At 49.5% G+C, this 16,632-nt stretch overlaps 6 protein-coding genes across 6 annotated transcripts; 3 read left to right on the top strand and 3 right to left on the bottom strand.

The window, feature by feature from the left end:
• Positions 1 to 337: 337 nt before the first annotated feature.
• N7487_002673 (Major facilitator superfamily domain general substrate transporter) lies at positions 338 to 2,205 on the top strand (the record flags this gene model as incomplete). Its single annotated transcript, XM_056870420.1, has 5 exons — positions 338 to 573; positions 626 to 667; positions 716 to 765; positions 819 to 1,077; positions 1,146 to 2,205. 5 exons carry the CDS (start codon positions 338 to 340, stop codon positions 2,203 to 2,205), a joined length of 1,647 nt encoding a protein of 548 aa, XP_056735204.1.
• Positions 2,206 to 3,164: 959 nt separating this feature from the next.
• Positions 3,165 to 4,409, top strand: N7487_002674 (NADH:flavin oxidoreductase/NADH oxidase; the record flags this gene model as incomplete). Its single annotated transcript, XM_056870421.1, has 1 exon — positions 3,165 to 4,409. The coding sequence occupies one exon, from the start codon at positions 3,165 to 3,167 to the stop codon at positions 4,407 to 4,409; it is 1,245 nt and encodes a 414-aa protein (XP_056735205.1).
• Positions 4,410 to 4,849: 440 nt separating this feature from the next.
• Positions 4,850 to 5,071, top strand: N7487_002675 (uncharacterized protein; the record flags this gene model as incomplete). Its single annotated transcript, XM_056870422.1, has 1 exon — positions 4,850 to 5,071. The coding sequence occupies one exon, from the start codon at positions 4,850 to 4,852 to the stop codon at positions 5,069 to 5,071; it is 222 nt and encodes a 73-aa protein (XP_056735206.1).
• A 410-nt stretch (positions 5,072 to 5,481) lies between these two features.
• On the bottom strand, positions 5,482 to 10,539 carry N7487_002676 (uncharacterized protein; the record flags this gene model as incomplete). The annotated part of the gene is made up of 6 exons (XM_056870423.1): positions 5,482 to 5,973; positions 6,020 to 8,894; positions 8,915 to 8,970; positions 9,301 to 9,425; positions 9,488 to 10,118; positions 10,219 to 10,539. The coding sequence occupies 6 exons, from the start codon at positions 10,537 to 10,539 to the stop codon at positions 5,482 to 5,484; spliced, it is 4,500 nt and encodes a 1,499-aa protein (XP_056735207.1).
• Positions 10,540 to 11,620: 1,081 nt separating this feature from the next.
• N7487_002677 (putative mitochondrial methylglutaconyl-CoA hydratase (Auh)) lies at positions 11,621 to 12,676 on the bottom strand (the record flags this gene model as incomplete). Its single annotated transcript, XM_056870424.1, has 2 exons — positions 12,304 to 12,676; positions 11,621 to 12,191 (listed from the first exon to the last, which is right to left on the bottom strand). The coding sequence occupies exons 1-2, from the start codon at positions 12,666 to 12,668 to the stop codon at positions 11,621 to 11,623; spliced, it is 936 nt and encodes a 311-aa protein (XP_056735208.1). The 5' UTR covers positions 12,669 to 12,676.
• Positions 12,677 to 12,909: 233 nt separating this feature from the next.
• N7487_002678 (uncharacterized protein) lies at positions 12,910 to 16,076 on the bottom strand (the record flags this gene model as incomplete). Its single annotated transcript, XM_056870425.1, has 2 exons — positions 12,910 to 15,924; positions 15,993 to 16,076. 2 exons carry the CDS (start codon positions 16,074 to 16,076, stop codon positions 12,910 to 12,912), a joined length of 3,099 nt encoding a protein of 1,032 aa, XP_056735209.1.
• Positions 16,077 to 16,632: the final 556 nt, after the last annotated feature.

A 16,632-nucleotide genomic window follows, 5' to 3' on the forward strand; every position in this document is an offset into this window, starting at 1 on the left:
ACGCAAAGCACTAAGGATTGGAGGAAAGATGGGGCGTGAGGCATGCAGTGATGCAGAGGCTTCGACGGCCAGGTGCTCATAACCTGTTACAGAGAAGGCCAGGGACTAGTAAGTACGCTGGTAAAATCACTGTATTGCGCTGTAGAGAGAGAAAGAGAAGAAGCTATCTACAGATGCTAAGACTAATGTACTGGGAGCAAACAGTGGTGGTCACGTGACCTTCCAACAGCTTTATATCCAGAAATGTATATATATGTCTTGGACAGAACGTAAACTCCATCATGCCCCCGGACAACTTTTTACTCAACTTGTGCTCACCTCAATCACTGTTCGCAAAATGGGCTCAATCAAGGAAGTTAGTGCGCACACTGAGCATAGCTCCGAGATGTCTACCTCTCACGAGGAGCATAAAGAAACTGATCCTGTCACTGTCCTTTCGGCAGCTCAGGCGGTTGAAAGTCTTGATTATATCAAGCCTTCCCCGTGGACGCCGAGTATGTTTCGCCTTTACGCCGTTCTCTTGTGCGCTTATCTCGGTGCATGTACCAACGGCTTCGATGGTTCAGTCATGGGGTATGTAGATCTCAGGATTTGGCACCTTTCAACACTCTAATTTGGTCTGCAGAGGATTGAACGCCATGACTTCATATCTTCAATACTTCCATATGTATGGCGACCCGGAAACTCTCCTTCTTGGTAGCTAATTCCTATGTAGGGAATCGGCTTCTGCTTCTACTGGCCTCGTGTTTGCCATTTACGGAATTGGTACTAAGGATTGCGGACTTTGGCCAATGATATCATATCTAACTTTGGAAAAGGAACGATCTGTGCCCTCCCCTTCGTTGGTCCCGTAAACGATCGTCTCGGCCGACGTGCTGGCATGTTCACCGGAGCAACCATCGTCATCATCGGCGCCATTGTTATCGCGAAGTCGCTCACCACTGGCATGTTCTTAGGCGGACGCTTTATCCTGGGATTCGGGGTTGCTTTTTGCAACATCAGTGCACCAGTTTATGTCGGCGAAATAGCTCACCCGTACTGGCGTGGAACGCTCATGGGGATCTACTCAAGCCTTGCGTTCGTTCTCTCGCCTCATCCACGTCGTGAACGCCGTTTTATGTTCTAGGCACTCACATCTCAGTTAGGGGTATCGGTTCCATTATGGCCACTTGGGTCGTGTATGCTGCTCAGTTCTTAGGGCCGAGCGGATGGCGTATCCCTCTCTGGTGTCAGTTGATCTCAAGCGGCCTTCTCTTCGCCTTTGTGTGGACTTTACCCGAAAGCCCACGGTGGCTGGTTGCGCAGGGACGACTTGAAGCTGCGCGAAAAGTATTGATACGCTACCACGGCGAAGGAAATCCCGAGCATCCCCTCGTCAAGTTAGAGATGGCCGAAATGGAGGCTCAAATTTCGAGCACCGGATCCGATAAGAGATGGTGGGATTATAGCGAGCTCTGGAAGACCCGTGCTGCGCGTCGCCGGTTGCTCTGTGTATTGACCATGGCTACCTTTGGACAGTGGTCAGGAAGCTCGCTTACAAGTACCTATTTACCCGTTATGCTCCAAAATGCCGGAATTACCTCTCAGCAGAAGAAGCTGATGCTAAACGGAATCTTTACCGTTCTTACATTTCTTGCCAATCTTTGTGGAGCCAGGCTAATGGATAAGGTTGGGAGAAGACCGCTCCTGCTCGGCACGCTCTCCTTCTGCGTCGCATGTTTTGCGATCATCATTCCGACCTCGAAGTACGCCACTGAGAATCCGGATAACTCGGCTATCGCAAACACTTCTATTGCTTTCATTTACCTATTCGGCCTCAGTTGGTATTTGGCATGGGCTCCTCTTTCGCCCATGTATATCGTTGAGGTGCTTGACACGAACACGAGAGCTAAAGGGAAGTCCCTGGCTCAGCTTTTCACTGCGGTTGCTTCAACTGTCATCACATACGCCTCTTCACCGGCATTTGCGGCATTGAAATACTACCTCTATGCTATTTTTATTGGATGGGATATCATGGAACTTGTTGTTATATACTTCTTTTGGCCTGAGACTAGAGGCCGCACACTCGAGGAGCTCGAGGAGGTCTTCTCGGCACCGAACCCAGTTAAGAAAAGCTTGGAGCCGAAGACTTCTCAGACAGTCATGAACGCCATTCACGCTGGTAAAAGGGACGTGGAGATGACAGAGAACACCAATGCTGTCTAGAACAGCTTCAAACTCAATGCATCATTGATAAAGCCTTTGAAAAGTCTCACAGGTGTTACTGTTCTTTCCTTATAGGAATGGACACAAGAAAGAGTCGATACCTATTGATTCTAAAAAGCAGCTTTATGACAATTTTTAACTTCGGGATACATTTTCAATAAGGCGTTTAGGTGCTTATATATAAGTACTCGATTTAATCTGATTTAGTATAATTTTTTTTTTCCTGCTTTTACCAACTGTATGCTCTGCGTAACCCGGGAAATAGAGATTTAACCCTATCTCGTCATCAGGGCCCTAGCTGAGAGCCTTCGTGCATAGGAGCCTTAGAGAGAGAATCAGAAGGAAGAAGCTGAATGAGCGGTGACCACGTTGAATGATACATCCCCCCATATTCCATTGGCTGAAAGCAGCCTTTATTGCTGGAGTGGCCTCTAGCACTGCGAAGTAAGCTTCTTTGCTTATATGTTGTTGTTTCCCCCAGCATCCTAGTGGCTGGCTACAATTGAAAATAATTGTTGATTTTCGAGTTGTTCGTGACGAAGATAACATTGCCCCCACTTAAGGGGCACCTGGGCATAGGTGGTGGGTTATGTGACGCAATCAATCGACGAGTTCAGCTCGTATTGCGGCCCGGGGACCATCTGACGAGACACAGAAATGATAAACGAATTCTGATTGGATTCAATGTCTCCTACGCTTCGACTTAGAACCGGCAGAGATGCATGTTGCTGGCTTCGCGTTAGGACTGGTGGAGTTGACTTTCTTCACACCCAATAATGTATCTGTATCTGAATTTGATGAATCCGATGCATCTGATGCATGCCACTACAGAACTGAGATTCGTGATCATCACACTAATAATAATATACCATTGACGATGAATTCCTATCACTCCAAAAGACTCAATCTGGGTTTTGTTTTTCAGTGCCTATTCAACTCTTCGGTCAAGCACTGCCACCATGACAAAAATAATGGACAACTTTGCCGCCAAAGGCATCTCCTATTACACACCAGCACAAGACCCTCCAGCAGGCACACAATTAGAGGGATCAACCAAGCTGTTCACCCCTCTTACCATCCGCGGTCTGACGCTTCCAAACCGTCTGTTCCTTGCTCCCCTTTGCCAGTACTCTGCCAATCCCAACGATGGCAAGGTAACCGATTGGCATCTGACACACATGGGCGGAATTCTCCAGCGTGGCCCGGGATTGGCAATTATGGAGTCCACAGCCGTGCAGAAAGTGGGTCGTACCACGCCTCAAGATCTTGGTCTCTACGAAGATGGTCAGATTGAACCATTGAAGCGGATCACCGAGTTTGCCCACAGCCAGAGTCAAAAGATCGCTATTCAATTATCTCACGCTGGTCGAAAGGCTAGTGGTGTTGCTCCATGGTTGAGTCTCAACGCTATGGCTGCTAAAGAAGCCGGCGGGTGGGATGGGATCGTCGCACCGTCTGCAATCCCCTTTGAGAAAGGAGTCAACACCATTCCTAGGGCCCTTACCTTAGAGGATATCGAGGTCTTGATCAAAGATTTCGCGGAGGCTGCGAAAAGGGCTGTAAAGGCTAACTTTGATGCTATTGAGATTCACTCCGCTTACGGGTATCTATTGCACCAGTTTCTGAGCCCTGTTAGCAACAAAAGAACGGATCGGTATGGAGGTAGTTTCGAGAACAGGATCAGACTACTTCTGGAAATTTCCGAGGCGATTCGTGCTAGCATCCCGGAAACAATGCCTCTATTGATTCGAATTTGTGGGACTGATTGGTTCGAGTTCAGCGATAATGATGAATTGAAGAAAGACTTTCCCGAATGCTGGACAGCTGCTCAATTGGTTCAGCTCGCACCTTTGTTAGCTGACCGTGGTGTTGACTTATTGGATGTCAGCTCAGGTGGCATCCATCCCAAGTCCGTCAGTGCTATCAAACCGGGGCCTGCCTACCAAATGCATTTGGTCCAAGAAGTCAAGAAATCCGTGGGTGACAAGCTATTGATAACGGCTGGTGGTGGGATTAAAACGGGGCCTCTGGCCGAGGAGGTGGTGCAATCTGGCATTGATGCAGTGCAGATTGGGCGCTGGTTCCAGCAGAACCCTGGCTTGGTTCATGCTTTCGCTAATGAGCTAGGGGTGAAGGTGAGGATGGCCACGCAAATTGAATGGAGCTTCGGGAGGGGTGGAAAGGGAACAATCAAGAGCTCGTGATTACACAATTGGCACAACATGACCTATGACCTGCTTTGTAATAGATCAGCCATTCCAAGGTTCGATCTCACTTTTCTTCTAGAATAATGCATGCCTTGGGATAGACCTTCCCAGACTCGCAGTCGCTACCTAGGTATGAGAAACCAGACCACATATCGTGGGGAATACATTCCTGTTCATCGATTCTCTTGACAACACCCACTCCAGGAGAGCAAAGTTCCAAACCGGGACAGTCCATGGTAACTTTTCATCCGCTATCTCGTCAATCCAGTACGTTATTTCAAGGCCACTTAAATAGTGAAGCTATAAACTGATGTGGCATTACGGAGTCAGTCATGGAACCGGAGAATTCTCGCTCTTTGCTTTTTTGATTTTACTATCTGCTTCCCTTCCATCTTCCGATAGAGCTGCATACCCAGAGACCACCCATTTACGCGACCATGGATTGGTTGACGAATTTGTTCACAGGAAAGGATTCTGCGAAAACTGCACAAGAAAAGGCACAAAAACGAGGGAGCAAAAGACATAGTCAAAATGTTCTTGCGCGGGAGAAGGAGCTACGACGGGGGAAGGATAATGGAGGGAACAAGGCGCGCTTTTTCTGGGGATCACCGGGGCAGACGTACGAGAATAATGTTTGTCGTCCGGGCCAAGGGGTTTGAATGGCCAACTGGCGGATAGTTCGGAGGACTCCATTCTACACACAAATATTCGAAACAAGACGAAAATGTTATAGCATCTACTTTTTGGCTACTTTCTTGGTGACGATAGATCTCCGATGCCTCTGAAATATAATCTTGATTGGGATTTTGATTGAAGCATTGAAGGTAGCCCATCAACTCCCTTTTGTTGAACCTCCTCTAGATGCTATAGTTTTTGCCAACTAGAAACTCCAATTCAAACCATGCTCTTAGGTATCACCAACGCCTCGAAAGGAAAGAAACCCTTATGCAAAATCAAACAATATAGATGCAAGATGAGCAAGTATAAAAGATAATGAACGCACCAATATAACAACGATGTATGCAAATGCAAAAGAAAAGAAGAATACTAAAATTAAAATGTATTCCCATCATAAGTACCGCACACCCAAACCAGCATAATTAGGGCGTACCGGGGAACTCCCACTCCGCGCGCGAGTCCCATAAACCTCCAGTCGCGGCGCAGGCGCAGGTGCATAGACTTGACCCTCGTGCTGAATCAAAGGACCCGACAAATTGGGATGGTATAGCTGATACTGCTGGGGACGTGGGGGCAGCACTCGAGTCGATTCATGGAGTCTGAGTCGTGCGTCTCGTACATCAACGCGGTGTCCGCCAAAATGCAAATATTGCACCGGCTCAATCCCCGGATTCCAGCCAGGGTCGGGGTATTTCAGTCGTTCGTTCATGGAGCCGAGCTGTCCGTGCGATGACACGGGTGGACTGGGGTAGGTGGAATCTGACTGGAGAGCACTACCCGCCAGGGGCAATTCGGTTGTCCAGCCAGGGGTCCCAGAGAGCATTTGTTGTTGTTGTTGCTGATGCTGCATGCTCGATGGGGGACTCGGGATCATCTCGGGGGCCTGTTGAAAAGTTGGAACCGGTGAGAACCGCGGGGGGATATCGCACGGGTTCTGTGACCCATGATTGATGAGAGTAAGCCGAAGATTCACGCGACATCGGCTCGGGGATGGAGCGCTCAGGGGCTGAGCCCACGTGTAGTTTGGAACTAGATAGTGACAATGCGCCAGGCATGATTGCGGATGGATGAGCGATGGAAGGCCTAGGAGCCCCCGAGGTAGGTATTGAGCCCTGCGCTAATTGAGAAGATCTTCTGCGGCTTGAAAGAGTGACGGAGATGTTCTCGTCATATGGAAGAGGTGGTGGATATGGAAGGAGGGATGGCACGCTTGCGGATAGACTTTGAGGGACTTCCAGATGTGGCACAGAACCACGCCTAGAGGGAGCCCGGGATCCAGGCGCGGTATGTAAACCTGCTCCATGGTGATTGGGCATATTGAACTCAGGCTCGCTGTAGGTTGACTGGCTCAAAGGCTCAATTATCACTTCGTCGGTGATCTCATGGTATAGCGGAGACGTAAAGGCGTAGCCCGCTTGACTATCGAGGGACTCGGTGGACGGTTTCATCTGCAATCCGCCATTCAAATGCAAACCACTAGCTGGATCCAAGGCCTGAAAAACGGGAACAGATGATGGGCGTTTTGCTGTAGAGTCTGTCTCTAAAATTCGTCGGGTGGCTACATTCGCATAGGTAGGAATGTTCTCTTGGTTTGCTGGTGGAGAGGTGATTGTGGGCTGCAGGGTGCCAGCGGACGCTTGAGAATTGCTAGACCGACGCACTGCAGCAAGTGCTTTTTCAGCAGCTGAAGCCATCATCAAAGAGCTCCCCGTTTCGCGGGCAGCTGTGCGGCTTGATGATCCTTTGCCTTGGATGGAGGACAGTTTGACCAGTGGGGTGTCGAATTTGGTATCTCTAAAGCGATGAGGGCCTCTGTTTCGCCTCTTTGTTTGATTCACTTTATTTTGCCCTTGCTTTGAGTGTCGGTTGACCACTTGCCATTCCGACAGGCTAGTGGTTAATGGAGGACTCGATGAGGGAGGTGTATTGTTCGGTTTCTCTGTCGCTTGGCTCATTTGCGACATCGCAGGAGAAATTCGAATTGCCCCCTTGGCTTCACCATCTGTTTCATATCCCTCTTCGGATTCATACCCAGATTGTCTGAATATATGTGGTGGGAAAAGCTCTAACCTGAACTGGGGAGGCGGCATGGCTATTTCCTCGGGAGACTCTGCTCGAGATGACCCGAGATCACTCCAGTTGAAGGTAGACCTACGCGATGGACCTTCGTCGGCTGATGAATCGCGGAACGAGGAGGATGAGCTGCTTGACCTGTCGAAAACTGATTTCTGATTCCGTACAGAGTGGTGTGAGGAGCTTGGGGACATGTTCTCGATTTCTTTGCTGATCAATGACGCCAACCGTCGCAAATTCTCTCGCGTTTCACGAACTATTAGTGGATGTAGATGTATTGTTGCCTTCTTTGGAAAAAGCTCAAGCAGTCGTGAAGCGTGAGTTTCGTACTCTCGGTAATCCCGTACAAGGCCACAGTCTTCATAATGAGCCATCCGTCCCATAGCGGCGTCGAAAGACGTGATAAGGAAACGGGTGGCAACAATCAGCCAAGTATCGAAGAAACCAGGGTCATTGGTGCTCATGAGGCCTTTGTTCTCCTCGTCCTTGATTCGGAGCTCATCACGACAGAACCCTTGCACCACACTGTGAATCTTAACTACATCAACCACCGATTCATGGCGGTAAATAGAGAAAAATCCCTCTTGGCTGCTCTCTGTCAGAGAATCTGAGAGCTCCGGAACACTCTTCACATCCGAATTCCTCTGATCACCCTCAAAATAATTAACGGATGATCTCTGCTGAAAGAGATCGGCATCTGTAATCCGTTCAACCAACCCATAGTGAATGAGGGTTCCAAGTGTGGTATCGAGATTGGGATCTTCTCCTATTTGGCTGCTGGTCTGAATCTCCAAATTCTCAGCGGCCATAGCTGCCCGACCCAGGTTCAGAAGGCCCACTGGCACCTGGTGGCCAAGAAACGAGAGAAGGTTAATCAAGTGCAACGCCTGCTTTTGCTGCAACCGAAACAAATCGTTCATGATTCTCAAGAAGGGCTCTGCAAGTTTTTTGTCCGTCACCTGAGATTTGACATGGTACTTTTCGATTGGTTTACCTGTTGCGTTGAGATGGTGCCCAATCGCATGGATTGCCAAAGGTAGACATTCGTAGTGCTCGACTATCCGAGTAGCCTTAGAGATTTGCTCGGGTGTCGCTCGCGTAATCCCAATATCCTTAAACAGAAGCTTGCAAGCGTGTTCTACTTGCAACCGCGAAATCATCAAACAATACGGCTCGTACAGTCGCTGCTTTTTGCGCAGCGTTGTGTCGACCGAGGTGTATATAATACTGCACTGTTTGCCCCATGGCAAGACGTCCCTGAACTTATTGATGTCGTCGTCACGGTCGAAGGTAACACCATCGAAGATGAGGAGCCAATCTTTGCGTGTCTGAAGCCAGAGGCGGACTGCATTCACATACTTTTCAGTCTCGTGATACTCAGTGCTCACGGTGACCTTCTGTTCAATTAGCGTAGCTGCTTGTGCAATCTCCCAAAAACACTTGTAGGTTGATTCACGGGACTTGGCATCAATCCAAAATATGCCACCTGGGTAGCAGTCACGCTGAGTGAACACGTACTGGCGAGCTAGATGTGTCTTGCCGGAGCCTGGAACGCCGGAGATCAGTACGGCCATTGTCTTTTCCGGACGTGCCTTGGCTTTGAACAATCTGCTGTGCAGCACTTCAAGTTCTTTCTCCATTCCAAAAAAAGTAGCGTTGGGATGAAACCCTGGAGGTGCCACGAATAAGGGTGCATCTTTGGTGGAATAGTGGGAGAGTTGAAGAAGTTCACTATTTCCCAGATCAGATACTGGGGAGTTTCGACCTTCTGTCGCAGGGGCGCGCGGTAGAGATAATATGGATTGGCCTATGATGAAGTCAGCCAGCGTGACTCTAAAGAAATTTGATGGTTCTCATATTGAGAAGAGTGTAGGTCAGCTAGTTTGAGGACATGAGATGGGAGCCACCCTGGAGACAAGACCAATACTTTCAGTACAAAAATGAAGAACACACTGTGTATTGTGTGAAAAAATAATAGAGTGGATTTGCAAAAGTATTTGGCCCCTTAGCTCGATAACGAGTGGCCAAGGAAATCATGGACAAGAATTGGAAGAAACATGAGCAAACTGAGCCCGAAGAAAGAGCGGAATAAAACAAAAAAACAAAAGCAAATGTGGTTCGCCGGAAAGCTTCAGACAGGAGGCTCCTCAATCTCATAGTCCCTTAACGTGACAGCCACTTCCGGTGCAGGGAGAAGGTATGAATCCCTACCGGTTCTGTTTAAATCAGGCATGCTTCGATTTGCCGGGTCATCTATTCTTGCTGCAATAGTCAGCATCCGAAAGAATACATATCAAAAAGGTACCTGTTTTCGAAAGGCTCACCGTCATAGATTTCCCTTGCCTTGGCCTTCTTCTCCTGGGTGCGGGCTTTCTTCTCTTCCGCCCAGCGCTCTGTAATCACGGAAGGAGCCTGACGTGAGTACCGTAGAATGGCCTCGGCTACAACTTCATAGCCCGCCGCATTCTCGTCATCAAACTTGCACATATGGCTGTGATCGGCCTCGATACCAGCCCGCTCAACACCTTCCATGTACGGCGCGGCTGAGTGTTCGTCTACAATAACTTCGCGGGTACCACGCACGTCGGTGGACCGTGTTTCATGGAAGAAGTAGATGTGGAATCGGCCCATGATATCAACGAAGAGACTGTTGATGTGCTGTAGGGTTTCATTGTTGGTCCGCAGAGCTTTGACAAGCTGCGGAGACGCCTCCATGAATTTCTTGGGGAGCACAGCATTACAGATGTTGTGCAACAACAAACCCCATTTCGCAATATCGGATCCATTGTGAGGTGTGCCGAGAAAGAGGATGCCAAAAGTGGAAACATAGACGGAACGTAGATGCTCAGTCTTCTCACTCGAGAGACTACGGGAGTATATCAGGGCGCGCTTCACGATCAGGCCTCCCAGCGAGTGGCAGATGAAAATGATCGGACGGTTGGAGCAGTCTCGCAGCTATATGAGAAATTTAGGTCAGTTCTTGAGGCTCGATACCAGACGAAGAAGATATCAAAGGCAAGAGCAATCAAAAACAAAGTTGAGAATATAGACCTACATTTCGATTAGCAGCGAGACTGGATGCAAGAGTCTCAGCATGGCTGACAACTGAATCACGCGAAGCTCCATCGGTGAAAGCAGTGACATTCGCATTGTAGCCGTAAGTAAGAATGCGGGGACAGAGTGAGGCAAGCACATCCGGGAGAAGGTCCGTAGGCCAGAAGCAATCAGTGGTTTTACTGGTCCAGGAGTCGTGAGGATGGCCGTTCAGGCCGTGAACAAAAACAATATCGATCGTTGGATCGTCGCGCGGGGTATAGATCTGCGTCAAGCCAAAGGCCTTGATGGCCTTTGGATCGGCGATACGAGGCTTGGACATGGCAACGGATGAGACAATAGCAGAGTCAGGATGTTATTGCCATAATATATGAAGTTGGGAGAAGAAGAATTCAAGAGCCAGTCCGGACTTTGGCTTTTATAAATATGATGCAGGTGACTGTGGGTGACTGGGGGTGACTGGGGGTAACTGGGGGCAGTGTGTGCACCCCCCTGACCCAGGTCACCCGGACTATTTTGGTCGATCCATGGGGTTTCTGCATCGGTTTTGAATCCCGGGTGACGGGCCGCATATTATTCTTCTCTATCATTTTTTGGTTATGTCTTGGGTTTTGGCCATTGGTGATTTAACCCGGGGTTCCTTGCACAGCCCTGTCAGATCGGGTAACCTGCCAGGTACCGTGCCACTCAGACCTCGAGTTGCCGTTATTCATAGACATACATAAGTATAATATGTACGATGTTGCATCATTGCATCATTGATGAGTATGCCTTGTTCAGGGTATGCTGCCTTGGAGTATTCCTATATAGGTAGTGACCAGTGAGTCACGTAGATCAACCATGGGAAATGAAACACACTTATGTAATTTTGGCCCCAGGCCAATCTTGAAATGTTCATAATGTTCTCATTTGGTCCATTTGGTCTATATTGTAGCCTATTTAGGACCAGAGTCGGAGTCAGAAGTATAGACAAGACCAGGCTATAGATCAGGCAGAAGCTTAAAAGCACAACCATGGAAACAAAATATATCACTCCCCAATGGAAATAGATCCATGCATGCTACATAAGTAGATCACTATTTACTATTTACAGTCACTGAATCATTGTCTTATGGGAAAACCTATGCTTATTAACATTGGATTCCAAGGTTGGAAGGTTGCCCTCATGATCAGAAACCATGTCCACATGATGTCTCGGTATGTTAGTACGTACCTAACACTCTACCTTCAGTAGTCTATCCAGTCTATTTAAATCGGTTTTTCTTGTTCTGAGTTACTAATAGGAGTAAACTGCACATAAAAGTCCATAGAATTAAAGGGCATATCATTTTGATAATATAGCTTACCTAGGTGCGTCACCTTTTTCTACATATATCACTCGGCACTCATCCTATCACAAAACATTACCTCCCACGGAACGCCGGCTTCCGCTTCTCGACAAAGGCGCGCAGCGCCTCATACCGATCATCAGTCTCAACGACTGCCTCATAAGCCGCATTCTCCGCACGCTCACCCAGAGCATGAGCACCGACAGCCTGCATCGCCATCTTGATAGCAATAGGGCCACCTTCACAGATATCCAGAGCGAGCTTGATACTCTCCCGCAGGACACGTTCGCGGGCAACGCCCTCCTGTGCCTCCTCCTCAGGCAAAACCTCCACAAGCCGATCACAGAGCCCAATGAAGTAAGACTCGGGTCCAGTCACCCGGCGGCCGGTGAGAATCATATCCCGAGCGCGGTTCACGCCGATAATCGGAGGGAGGCGGTATGTGCCGCCGGCGCCGGGGATAATGGCAAGACGTGTTTCGGGGAGGGCGACAACGCTAGAGGATGCGAAGACGCGCAGGTGCGTGCACAGGGCAAGCTCGAGGCCGCCGCCGAGGGCTACGGACGAGACGGCGGAGATGGTGGGGATTTCGAGGGAAGCGAGTTTTTGGAAGGTGGCGCGGAGTTTGAGGAGGAAGTCTTCTGTTCTGGATAGTCGCGTTGAGTGGTTAGCTGCATATGTTCGCGTAGATTCTAGCTTCAAGCCCGGGGCACCGGGCACCGGGCACCAGGGCACCAGGGCACAGGGTTGTTTCTCACTCGGCCATGCTCATGTTGGCGCGTTCCTTCAGGTCTGCGCCCGCGCAGAAGGCTGCATCTGCGTTACTCGCTACAACCAATGCCCGGGTTGGTCCGTTGCCTCCTTCGGCGGCGATAGAGTCCACATGCTTCGAGAGCGTGTCGAGTAAGTGGGTAGAGATCGCGTTGCGAGCTTTGGGCCGGTTCAGCTGTAGCACGCGCACATGTCCTGAGCCTGGGGCGGGGATTTGTTGGGTCTTGATGATGTCTTCTTCTGTGCTGGTGCTGTAGCGAGAGATGAAAACCCGGGTAGGTACCGCGGTCGCCCGGAGGTGGGCGAGAGGTGCAGAGAGGCGGACGAGGCGCGTTGACATAATGGTTGCCATTGTGCAGGCGGCAATTCAAAAATCCAGTCAGATTACTCTCGACTGCGATATTCAAGTGAAGAAAGATAGACCACTGCGCTGAAAAGTTCTCGGGTGGAAGTTGTTCTCGGAGCTCGGGTGTGGGGAAAGCTCTGAGGCCGACGATTACCGAAAGCTACAGCGCTTGATAAATAGGATATATATGGGGGGGTATCATGTACATTGACAAAAGTTCTCTAAAACTACAATATTATATACACAGTCACTGACAATATTCTGCAACCTCCGCATCACTCGGCCAGTCCCAGCCTGTCCGGCTGATAAGGTCGTATGCTTCCACGATTAGGTCCGATGGTACCCGCGTGTCAATCTGTTGCTGTCGTCTTTCCAAAAACACCCTGATCGCCACAAGGGTTCGACGCATCATTTTGTCTCCGTTTGCATGTTCGTCTGCAGCTTCTTTCAATAGATCAGCTGACCGACTCATCCAGTGCAGCAGATGCAACAACCCTTCGTCATCCCCTACAGACCCCAAAGCCCGAACAAAGGCATGTAGCGTGGCAGGTGATGGTATTTGTAGCATCGAGGGAACATTGAGATGTGTCTCGGAGGCGATTTCCCCCGCAAAGACACTTCGCTCCGCATGCTCTGAGGTTTTGGAGGCTGGGAGAACAAGATGATCAAACTGATGCTTCAAAACCTGCAGCGCGTGGTGCATCAAAGCGTCAGTGTCGTTATCGCCTTCGTTTGTGGCCTTGAGACGACGGATGCGAGCTTTATGAATCAGTACAAAGCTTTGTTCGGCGGTGCCAGGGTGTTTAAGGGCAGCGTCAATGGCTTTTGTAAACGCCACACATAAAATGCGGAATCCTTCCTCGCCAAGTTGAACATCACGCTGTCGCATCCAACTTAATGCTCTGAGAGCCTGGTGCCATGCTAGTATGCGCTGAAGACTGCGAGTTCTTAGGCCATAATACCCGGTAAGGCGCTCCCGGGTCAGAGCAAACAGAATATGGGTCCAGGCAGGGGTGTAAGGAGCACGTCGCAATTTCGTCAATTGGATCGCGTGCCATAAAGCCCTTGGGTAGTGCTGATTACCTGGGTGTTCCTCGGAATATGCAACAAGGTCCACTTTCGCACCGGTCGAGCTGTCAGCGGCTATCAAGGCCGGGAAACGGTCGGCTGTGAGAATATTTCGATTACCGACATGCAGGCTAGTAATATCCGAATGTGTGCATAGAAACTTGATGAACGATGCAAATACCAAGTCCGGCAAGTCATGAAAAGCTCCAAGGTCCAAAGTTTGGTATGTGCGAGGTTTGTCCTGCACAACAGAGAGTGCCTCGATTTGAGCATCTGTCAAGTCTCCACATTGGAGATACTGCAACCCTGAATGCAGAGAAGTAGCCGACTGAAGTAATAGGCTGAGGAATCTTCCAGAAGGCCGAAGCCCCCGTCCGCGCATATGATCAAGGAACTCATCCACAGTAGGTGGTTCTGTGGGCACATAGATAATGTCGCGAGCAGAAGCTGGTTCAGGGTGGACTTCAAGGCCATCTCCTGGCAGAACATGACTCATTTGGTCAAACTCGCGTTCTATGGCATTTCGTCGGTAGATTAACTTTTCAGCCATGGCAGCGTAGATGGCACCCTTCGGGGGCAGGCCACGATCCTGATAGGAGAGAAAGCATGCCCAGGCTTCACGGACAGTCCTCGTAGAGCGAATGCGAGCAACCCACATTTCATGGTGATTCGACTTGGAGCCAGGTCTATCCGGTAAAGCTTGCGGGCGACGCATCATAGCCCTCGTCTGCACCGTCGGGCTGTGATCCGTATCCCAACCCGCCAAAATCGAGGATATGTCCTCCCAAAGACGATGGGAATAACCAGCATCCTTCATTTGTGAAAGTACCTGCATTGCACGGCTGAACATCCCTTCATTCCCACGCTGGGAATCAATTCCCAATTTCTCTTCCTTCCATGGGGGCCACGATGGAGCTTTTAGTTCAGCAGACTGGCGCTCTTCGGATGTTTTCTTATGGGCCAGCTGGACTGCAACGACCGCTCGATATCCTTGTCTTGTGACAGGAAGGACGGGCGTATGGGTTGCCATGGCTCGAAGAAGCTCAAATTGCGCTTGCTGTTGGATAGATGTGGAGCGGTAAGGAGCTATATTGGCCGGAATGGAAAGTAACCAGAGACATTCATTGAACTTGGCGGTTTTGGCGCGATCATCATGTCGAGTCAACAAAACCGACCTCTCGGCATCATCCACCCTGCGAGCTGAGAGGAAGCGAGCGAATGCACGTGCAATAGTAAGAAGTGATTGTGGCCACACGCGCCGAGCATGGCGGATTAAACGCACTACCAAAATCATGCATGTACCAGAATCGATTTGAGGCCGGAAGTCCTCGGGTGATAGCTCAGGATCATTTTCGGCAACACTAGCAGGAGTTTCAGGGATGGGGAAGGTATGTCCGCTCATGAGATGTAAAGAGTGAATTAGGAGCAAACGGAAGGTGTGAGCATCAAGGTTTTGCTGTCTCAAAAGATGGAGCGGGATAAAAGGTGGAATCCTCGGACTAGCAGCGCCAGATTTGGCTCTGTCCGTTTCGAACAAGAACAGCCGTACCATTGCCTCGTGGGGGCTGTGGCTCTTCATGATCCAGGCCCAAGCAGTCACATCGGCGGCATCGTAGCCACGCCATGATAAGTAGTCATAACTTGTGTTTCTGAATACTTTCTGGAGAGCGATATCCAAATCCTTCTTTGCGCGCTTATCCGACGTTGCTGAAAATAGCGGATCAACTTCTCGTAGGTACTCCCCAAGAATAACCGGCAGTGACGGCTTTTTTGGTCGACCAACTGTCCTCAGCTCGTTCTGTGCTTGGGGTGTATATTTGGAGCGAGCGCGGACAAGCCCGGCTGATTGACCACCATATCCAAGGGCGTGGCCAGTATTTCGCAAAGCTTTGGAGAGATATTCGGCAGGTTTCGGTTTTACTCTGATGTTGGGGGTCTTTTCGAGCGTTTTCTTTCCGAACGAGCTATCCACCGAGTCTTGGGGCACTGTTGCGCATTGTTCGTCGAGTAAGGAATCTGGCCGCTTTTTGTTGAAATTGTCACCGAGTTGTGAGGGTGGAGTGTCGATTGCAAGTGAGTCGGGCACATTGAGGAACGCAGTGGACTGGAACGAACGAAAACTGCCTAGGCTTAGGCCAGCCAGGGAATTGCGTGAATAATGTACGGGAGACTTGGTGTCGTGACGAGATATTGCCTAGGACACATCATGATCGTTTAGCACTATATCCAATGACGGGCAGAGTCAAATTAAAAAATAATTACCTTGTACAATTGACTATTGAGCAGGTCTGCTCTTAGCCGCGATACTCCCGAAAGGCTTCGGGCATGCTTGAAAACTGATGACATCCATGAACGTAGTCATGGGTGAAAGTGCCTGGACGCCACAGACCCATTCAATAGGCTCAAAGAGTTATTTGTCTCCGAAGATGAGAGAAGTCAAGTCAGGAATCAGAAAAATACAACAATCGCGCGGCAGAAAATGGGGTCACGTGATGGATCGTCAGAAGGCGCGCCATTCCGAAAAGCGCAAGTGAACGTTCTCTCCAACAAAACAGAAAAAAAGGAACACTTGACCTATTTGTTCGAGGGTTGTCTATTGCATTGATCATTGTCCTAATACCTTGGTCTCTACTGGCAATTATTTCCACCTCATATTCACCTCTTTTATTGTGGTGACGTGGAGGTTTTATCTTCCTCTCCCCTCGCTCTTCGCGATCCCCATCTTCTCTAAGGATTCGCTTTGACGCCCTATCCATCGAGGTTACTTGGACTTCGGCTGCTTTCCGAACCAAGTATCAACCTCAACACCAAATTACCAGGAAATATTTATTTCCACGATCGCATCCTTCCAATCTTTTCTTTCGACCTTCTGATTTGTGGACCCCATCCATTTACATTGGAG

The sequence above is a fragment of the Penicillium crustosum genome, assembly GCF_028827405.1.
Source record: "Penicillium crustosum strain IBT 35664 chromosome Unknown utg000001l_segment0_segment0, whole genome shotgun sequence".
Lineage (NCBI taxonomy): Eukaryota > Fungi > Ascomycota > Eurotiomycetes > Eurotiales > Aspergillaceae > Penicillium > Penicillium crustosum.